General features: G+C 45.5%; 1 protein-coding gene across 1 annotated transcript in view; it reads left to right on the top strand.

Moving 5' to 3' along the window:
- Window positions 1-104: 104 nt before the first annotated feature.
- Window positions 105-8186, top strand: part of LOC135551622 (protein CBFA2T1-like) — an 80409-nt gene continuing 72327 nt past the window's right edge. The window contains 3 exon segments of the mRNA XM_064982812.1: window positions 105-207; window positions 210-242; window positions 3489-3733. Of these exon segments, the coding sequence (XP_064838884.1) occupies window positions 126-207; window positions 210-242; window positions 3489-3733 (360 nt within the window). The 5' untranslated portion in view covers window positions 105-125.

Below are 8186 nucleotides of genomic sequence, written 5' to 3'. Positions count from 1 at the left end.
CATGTTACCTACATGTACCTAAATGACCATGTTACCTACATGTACCTAAATGACCATGTTACCTACATGCATTTAAAACAGTGTATTCCTCTGTGTCTCCAGATCACACTGAGAAGTGCTCCACTATGCCAGACTCACCTGCGGATGTGAAAACACAATCCAGGCTAACTCCATCCACCATGCCTCCTCCTCCTCCAACCACCCAGGGAGCCCTCGAACCAGCTCATTCACACCTACTACATGTAAGTACTGACACACACACACACACACACACACACACACACACACACACACACACACACACACACACACACACACACACACACACACACACACACACGCACACACACACACACACACACACACACAGATAGTGTATCCTGCCATCGCTATGAGACAGTTCAAACTATATAAATCCTAATGGTCACATGATAAAAACAGGTTCAGACTCTAATGTTAAAAGCTTTTACAGTCGTTTGTGAAATTAAAAGGACATAGTAAACCAATAAAACTAATAACGAGGTTTTATACAGGGAGTACCTGCACAGACTCACTCATAGAGACACACACACACACACTGATACACTCACACACACACAGATACACGCACACACACACTCATCCCCCCTTCTCACTCATGCCAGAATCCCTAAAAACAGATCATTTGGACTCAATAATCATGACTCAGTAACTCAGTTTATTTTTCATTTTATCTTTATTTAACTAGGCAAGTCAGTTAAGAACAAATTCTTATTTGCAATGACGTCCTAGGAACAGTCGGTTAACTGCCTGTTGAGGTGTAGAACGACAGATTTTACCTGTCAGCTCGGGATTTGAACTTGCAACCTTTACGGTTACGAGTCCAACACTCTAACCACTAGGCTACCTTACCGCAGTAATCATGACTCAGTGACTCAGTAATCATGGCTCAGTAACTCAGTAATCATGGCTCAGTAACTCAGTAATCATGACTCAGTAATCATGACTCAGTAACTCAGTAATCATGACTCAGTAACTCAGTAATCATGACTCAGTAATCATGACTCAGTAATCATGACTCAGTAATCATGACTCAGTGACTCAGTAATCATGGCTCAGTAATCATGACTCAGTAATCATGACTCAGTAATCATGACTCAGTAACTCAGTAATCATGACTCAGTAATCATGACTCAGTAACTCAGTAATCATGACTCAGTAATCATGACTCAGTAACTCAGTAATCATAACTCAGTAACTCAGTAATCATGACTCAGTAACTCAGTAATCATGACTCAGTAATCATGGCTCAGTAATCATGACTCAGTAACTCAGTAATCATGACTCAGTAACTCAGTAATCATGACTCAATAACTCAGTAATCATGACTCAGTAATCATGACTCAGTAATCATGACTCAGTGACTCAGTAATCATGACTCAGTAATCATGACTGGTAACTCAGTAATCATGACTGGTAACTCAGTAATCATGACTCAGTAACTCAGTAATCATGGCTCAGTAACTCAGTAATCCGCGACTCAGTAATCATGACTCAGTAACTCAGTAATCATGGCTCAGTAATCATGGCTCAGTAATCATGGCTCAGTAATCATGACTCAGTGACTCAGTAATCATGACTCAGTAATCATGGCTCAGTAACTCAGTAATCATGACTCAGTAATCATGACTCAGTAACTCAGTAATCATGGCTCAGTAATCATGGCTCAGTAATCATGGCTCAGTAATCATGACTCAGTGACTCAGTAATCATGACTCAGTAATCATGGCTCAGTAACTTAGTAATCATGGCTCAGTAACTCAGTAACTCAGTAATCATGACTCGGTAACTCAGAAATCATAACTTATGAAAGTGTGTCTCTGGAGCAATGAGCAGTCTTTAAAGCAGCACTATACTACACTCTGAAGGGTTAGTTATACTATACTACCCTCTGAAGGGTTAGTTATACTATACTACACTCTGAAGGGTTAAAGTTATACTATACTACACTGAAGGGTTAGAGGTATACTATACTACACTCTGAAGGGTTAGAGTTATACTATACTACACTCTGAAGGGTTAGTTATACTATACTACACTCTGAAGGGTTAAAGTTATACTATACTACACTCTGAAGGGTTAGAGGTATACTATACTACACAGTGAAGGGTTAGAGTTATACTATACTACTCTGAAGGGTTAGAGGTATACTATACTACACTGAAAGGTTAGAGGTACACGATACTACACTGAAGGGTTAGAGTTATACTATACTACACTCTGAAGGGTTAGAGTTATACTATACTACACTCTGAAGGGTTAGAGTTATACTATACTACACTCTGAAGGGTTAGAGTTATACTATACTACACTCTGACGGGTTAGAGTTATACTATACTACACTCTGAAGGGTTAGAGGTATACTATAATACACTCTGACGGGTTAGAGTTATACTATAATACACTCTGAAGGGTGAGAGGTGTTTGATTTCTTAGCTTTGTGTTAATTGTTTCCAGATGCAGGTTAATTGCCTTGTTTCTCCCAGTATTGGAAATATCTGTGTGTGTGTGTGTGTTTGGGAAATTGCGCAGACTGTCCAATCTCATTAGTCAATGCCCTCTACTGTCTTGCATATCTCTATATGTTACATATACACATTTAACATGTTCGTTGAATTGAAGATTACATTATTTAATGCACAAATAGCCAACATCTATTACACGTTTTAATTGAGTTGTAAACCATTCTGAATAAGTGGTTCTGAATTCCAGGAATAAACCAACTGTTTTCTATTCTGCTTTTGTATTTAATCCTAGTGTTATTTATTATATTGTTGTGTTTAATCCTGGTGTTATTCATTATATTGGTGTATTTAATCCTGGTGTTATTTATTATATTGTTGTATTTAATCCTGGTGTTATTTATTATATTGGTGTATTTAATCCTGGTGTTATTTATTATATTGGTGTATTTAATCCTGGTGTTATTCATTATATTGGTGTATTTAATCCTGGTGTTATTCATTATATTGGTGTATTTAATCCTGGTGTTATTTATTATATTGTTGTATTTAATCCTGGTGTTATTTATTATATTGGTGTATTTAATCCTGGTGTTATTTATTATATTGGTGTATTTAATCCTGGTGTTATTTATTATATTGGTGTATTTAATCCTAGTGTTATTTATTATATTGTTGTGTTTAATCCTGGTGTTATTCATTATATTGGTGTGTTTAATCCTGGTGTTATTTATTATATTGTTGTATTTAATCCTGGTGTTATTTATTATATTGGTGTATTTAATCCTGGTGTTATTTATTATATTGGTGTGTTTAATCCTGGTGTTATTTATTATATTGTTGTATTTAATCCTGGTGTTATTTATTATATTGGTGTATTTAATCCTGGTGTTATTTATTATATTGGTGTATTTAATCCTGGTGTTATTTATTAAATTGTTGTGTTTAACCCTAGTGTGTTTTTCTCAATCTTCTTTGTGTTTACAGTGTCCAACGGCAACAACAGCCACTCCCCAACGGCGTTAAATGGAGCTCCCTCGCCACCCAACGGCTTCAGCAACGGGCCTAGCTCCTCCTCATCTTCCTCGCTGGCGAATCAGCTGCTCCCTCTTGCGTGCGGCGCCCGGCAGCTCAGCAAGCTGAAACGCTTCCTCACAACTCTACAGCAGTTCGGCAACGACATCTCGCCTGAGATCGGAGAACGCGTCCGCATGCTGGTACTGGGGCTGGTGGTGAGTCTGTAAACCAGGGAGATGTCCTCCTGGAAGTTTTAACTCCAACCCGGCTCCTGGAGAGAGACCCTCCTGTAGGTTCTAACTCCAACCCTGTTCCTGGAGAGAGACCCTCCTGTAGGTTATAATTCCAACCCTGTTCCTGGAGAGATACCCTCCTGTAGGTTTTAACTCCAACCCTGTTCCTGGAGAGATACCCTCCTGTAGGTTATAACTCCAACCCTGTTCCTGGAGAGAAACCCTCCTGTAGGTTTTAACTCCAACCCTGTTCCTGGAGAGAAACCCTCCTGTAGGTTTTAACTCCAACCCTGTTCCTGGAGAGATACCCTCCTGTAGGTTATAACTCCAACCATGTTCCTGGAGAGAAACCCTCCTGTAGGTTTTAACTCCAACCTGTTGTAAACTATCTTGATTCAGTTTATCAACCAGCTAATTATTAGAATCAGGTTTGGTTTATTAAGGTTGGAGTTCAAATCCACAGGAGGGCTTATGAAAGCTAACCCTATCTCATAGGCTCAGATGAACTTGAAATTAAAGACCTGCTTTTCATGAGATTCATTTGATATAATAAAATTAAGATGCATTGGGGGAAAAACAGCATTTGATATATCACGTAGAGTAATATGATGTTGCAGAGCAAAGGAGGAGGAAGATGTAGGGGAGGAGGAGGAGGAGCAGGTGGAGCAGGTGGGGGAGGAGGAGCAGGTGGGGGAGGAGGAGGGGCTGGTGTGGGAGGAGGAGGAGCTGGTGTGGGAGGAGGAGGAGCTGGTGTGGGAGGAGGAGGAGCAGGTGGGGAAGGAGGAGGAGGTGGTGTGGAAGGAGGAGGAGGAGCAGGTGGGGGAGGAGGATGGTGGTGGTGGTGGGGGTTAAGGAGGCGGTGGTGAGGGGTGGAGAAGGAAGATGTAGGGGAGGAGGAGGAGGAGATGGAGGGGCATGAATTGCCTAATTTTCCACTGAGAGCCTAGCAATGTTACAGGGTGGGGGAGGTCTATCCTCTCCTCTAGGCTGAGATGTTACAGGGTGGGGGAGTTCTATTCTCTCCTCTAGGCTGAGATGTTACAGGGTGGGGGAGTTCTATCCTCTCCTCTAGGCTGAGAGATGTTACAGGGTGGGGGAGTTCTATCCTCTCCTCTAGGCTGAGATGTTACAGTGTGGGGGAGTTCTATCCTCTCCTCTAGGCTGAGATGTTACAGGGTGGGGGAGTTCTATCCTCTCCTCTAGGCTGAGATGTTACAGGGTGGGGAGTTCTATCCTCTCCTCTAGGCTGAGATGTTACAGGGTGGGGGAGGTCTATCCTCTCCTCTAGGCTGAGATGTTTCAGGGTGGGGGAGTTCTATCTTCTCCTCTAGGCTGAGATGTTACAGGGTGGGGGAGTTCTATCCTCTCCTCTAGGCTGAGATGTTACAGGGTGGGGAGTTCTATCATCTCCTCTAGGCTGAGATGTTACAGGGTGGGGGAGTTCTATCCTCTCCTCTAGGCTGAGATGTTACAGGGTGGGGGAGTTCTATCATCTCCTCTAGGCTGAGATGTTACAGGGTGGGGGAGTTCTATCCTCTCTCTAGGCTGAGATGTTTCAGGGTGGGGGAGTTCTATCCTCTCCTCTAGGCTGAGATGTTACAGGGTGGGGTAGTTCTATCCTCTCCTCTAGGCTGAGATGTTACAGGGTGGGGTAGTTCTATCCTCTCCTCTAGGCTGAGATGTTACAGGGTGGGGGAGTTCTATCCTCTCCTCTAGGCTGAGATGTTACAGGGTGGGGGAGTTCTATCCTCTCCTCTTAGCTGAGATGTTTCAGGGTGGGGGAGTTCTATCCTCTCCTCTTAGCTGAGATGTTACAGGGTGGGGGAGTTCTATCCTCTCCTCTAGGCTGAGATGTTACAGGGTGGGGGAGTTCTATCCTCTCCTCTTGGCTGAGATGTTACAGGGTGGGGGAGTTATATCCTCTCCTCTAGGCTGAGATGTTACAGGGTGCGGGAGTTCTATCCTCTCCTCTAGGCTGAGATGTTACAGGGTGGGGGAGTTCTATCCTCTCCTCTAGGCTGAGATGTTATATGGTGGGGGAGTTCTATCCTCTCCTCTAGGCTGAGATGTTACAGGGTGGAGGAGTTCTATCCTCTCCTCTTAGCTGAGATGTTACAGGGTGGGGGAGTTCTATCTTCTCCTCTAGGCTGAGATGTTACAGGGTGGGGGAGTTCTATCCTCTCCTCTTAGCTGAGATGTTACAGGGTGGGGGAGTTATATCCTCTCCTCTAGGCTGAGATGTTACAGGGTGGAGGAGTTCTATCCTCTCCTCTAGGCTGAGATGTTACAGGGTGGGGGAGTTCTATCCTCTCCTCTAGGCTGAGGTGTTACAGGGTGGGGGAGTTCTATCCTCTCCTCTAGGCTGAGATGTTACAGGGTGGGGGAGTTCTATCCTCTCCTCTAGGCTGAGATGTTACAGGGTGGGGGAGTTCTATCCTCTCCTCTTAGCTGAGATGTTATATGGTGCGGGAGTTCTATCCCCTCCTCTAGGCTGAGATGTTACAGGGTGCGGGAGTTCTATCCTCTCCTCTAGGCTGAGATGTTACAGGGTGGGGGAGTTCTATCCTCTCCTCTTAGCTGAGATGTTACAGGGTGGGGGAGTTCTATCCTCTCCTCTTAGCTGAGATGTTTCAGGGTGGGGGAGTTCTATCCTCTCCTCTTTGCTGAGATGTTACAGGGTGGGGGAGTTCTATCCTCTCCTCTTAGCTGAGATGTTTCAGGGTGGGGGAGTTCTATCCTCTCCTCTTAGCTGAGATGTTACAGGGTGGGGGAGTTCTATCCTCTCCTCTTAGCTGAGATGTTTCAGGGTGGGGGAGTTCTATCCTCTCCTCTAGGCTGAGATGTTACAGGGTGGGGGAGTTCTATCCACTCCTCTAGGCTGAGATGTTACAGGGTGGGGGAGTTACAGGGTGGGGGGAGTTCTATCCTCTCCTCTAGGCTGAGATGTTTCAGGGTGGGGGAGTTCTATCCCTCTCCTCTAGGCTGAGATGTTTCAGGGTGGGGGGAGTTCTATCCTCTCCTCTAGGCTGAGATGTTACAGGGTGGGGAGTTCTTATCCTCTCCTCTAGGCTGAGATGTTTCAGGGTGGGGGGAGTTCTATCCTCTCCTCTAGGCTGAGATGTTTCAGGGTGGGGGGAGTTCTATCCTCTCCTCTAGGCTGAGATGTTACAGGGTGGGGGAGTTCTATCCTCTCCTCTAGGCTGAGATGTTACAGGGTGGGGGAGTTCTTATCCTCTCCTCTTAGCTGAGATGTTTCAGGGTGGGGGGAGTTCTATCCTCTCCTCTAGGCTGAGATGTTACAGGGTGGGGAGTTCTATTCTCTCCTCTTAGCTGAGATGTTACAGGGTGGGGGAGTTCTATCCTCTCCTCTAGGCTGAGATGTTACAGGGTGGGGGAGTTCTATCCTCTCCTCTAGGCTGAGATGTTTCAGGGTGGGGAGTTCTATCCTCTCCTCTAGGCTGAGATGTTACAGGGTGGGGGAGTTCTATTCTCTCCTAGGCTGAGATGTTACAGGGTGGGGGAGTTCTATCCTCTCCTCTTAGCTGAGATGTTACAGGGTGGGGGGAGTTCTATCCCCTCCTCTTAGCTGAGATGTTACAGGGTGGGGGGAGTTCTATCCTCTCCTCTAGGCTGAGATGTTACAGGGTGGGGGAGTTCTATCCTCTCCTCTTAGCTGAGATGTTACAGGGTGGGGGAGTTCTATCCCCTCCCTAGGCTGAGATGTTACAGGGTGGGGGAGTTCTATCCTCTCCTCTTAGCTGAGATGTTACAGGGTGGGGGAGTTCTATTCTCTCCTGCCTAGGCTGAGATGTTACAGGGTGGGGGAGTTCTATCCTCTCCCCTAGGCTGAGATGTTACAGGGTGGGGGGAGTTCTATCCTCTCCTCTAGGCTGAGATGTTACAGGGTGGGGGGAGTTCTATCCTCTCCTCTAGGCTGAGATGTTTCAGGGTGGGGAGTTTATCCTCTCCTCTAGGCTGAGATGTTACAGGGTGGGGAGTTCTTATCCTCTCCTCTTAGCTGAGATGTTACAGGGTGGGGGAGTTCTATCCTCTCCTCTTAGCTGAGATGTTACAGGGTGGGGGAGTTCTATCCTCTCCTCTAGGCTGAGATGTTACAGGGTGGGGGAGTTCTATCCTCTCCTCTAGGCTGAGATGTTACAGGGTGGAGGAGTTCTATCCTCTCCTCTAGGCTGAGATGTTACAGGGTGGGGGAGTTCTATCCTCTCCCTCTTAGCTGAGATGTTTCAGGGTGGGGAGTTCTATCCTCTCCTCTAGGCTGAGATGTTACAGGGTGGGGGAGTTCTATCCTCCTCTTAGCTGAGATGTTTCAGGGTGGGGGAGTTCTATCCCTCCTCTAGGCTGAGATGTTACAGGGTGGGGGAGTTCTATCCTCTCCTCTAGGCTGAGATGTTACAGGGTGGGGGAGTTCTATCCT

This window comes from Oncorhynchus masou, chromosome 13 (genome assembly GCF_036934945.1).
Source record: "Oncorhynchus masou masou isolate Uvic2021 chromosome 13, UVic_Omas_1.1, whole genome shotgun sequence".
In the NCBI taxonomy this organism is placed as follows: domain Eukaryota; kingdom Metazoa; phylum Chordata; class Actinopteri; order Salmoniformes; family Salmonidae; genus Oncorhynchus; species Oncorhynchus masou.
The sequence above is the reverse complement of the archived record's forward strand: the minus strand, read 5'-3'. Positions and strand labels throughout refer to the sequence as shown.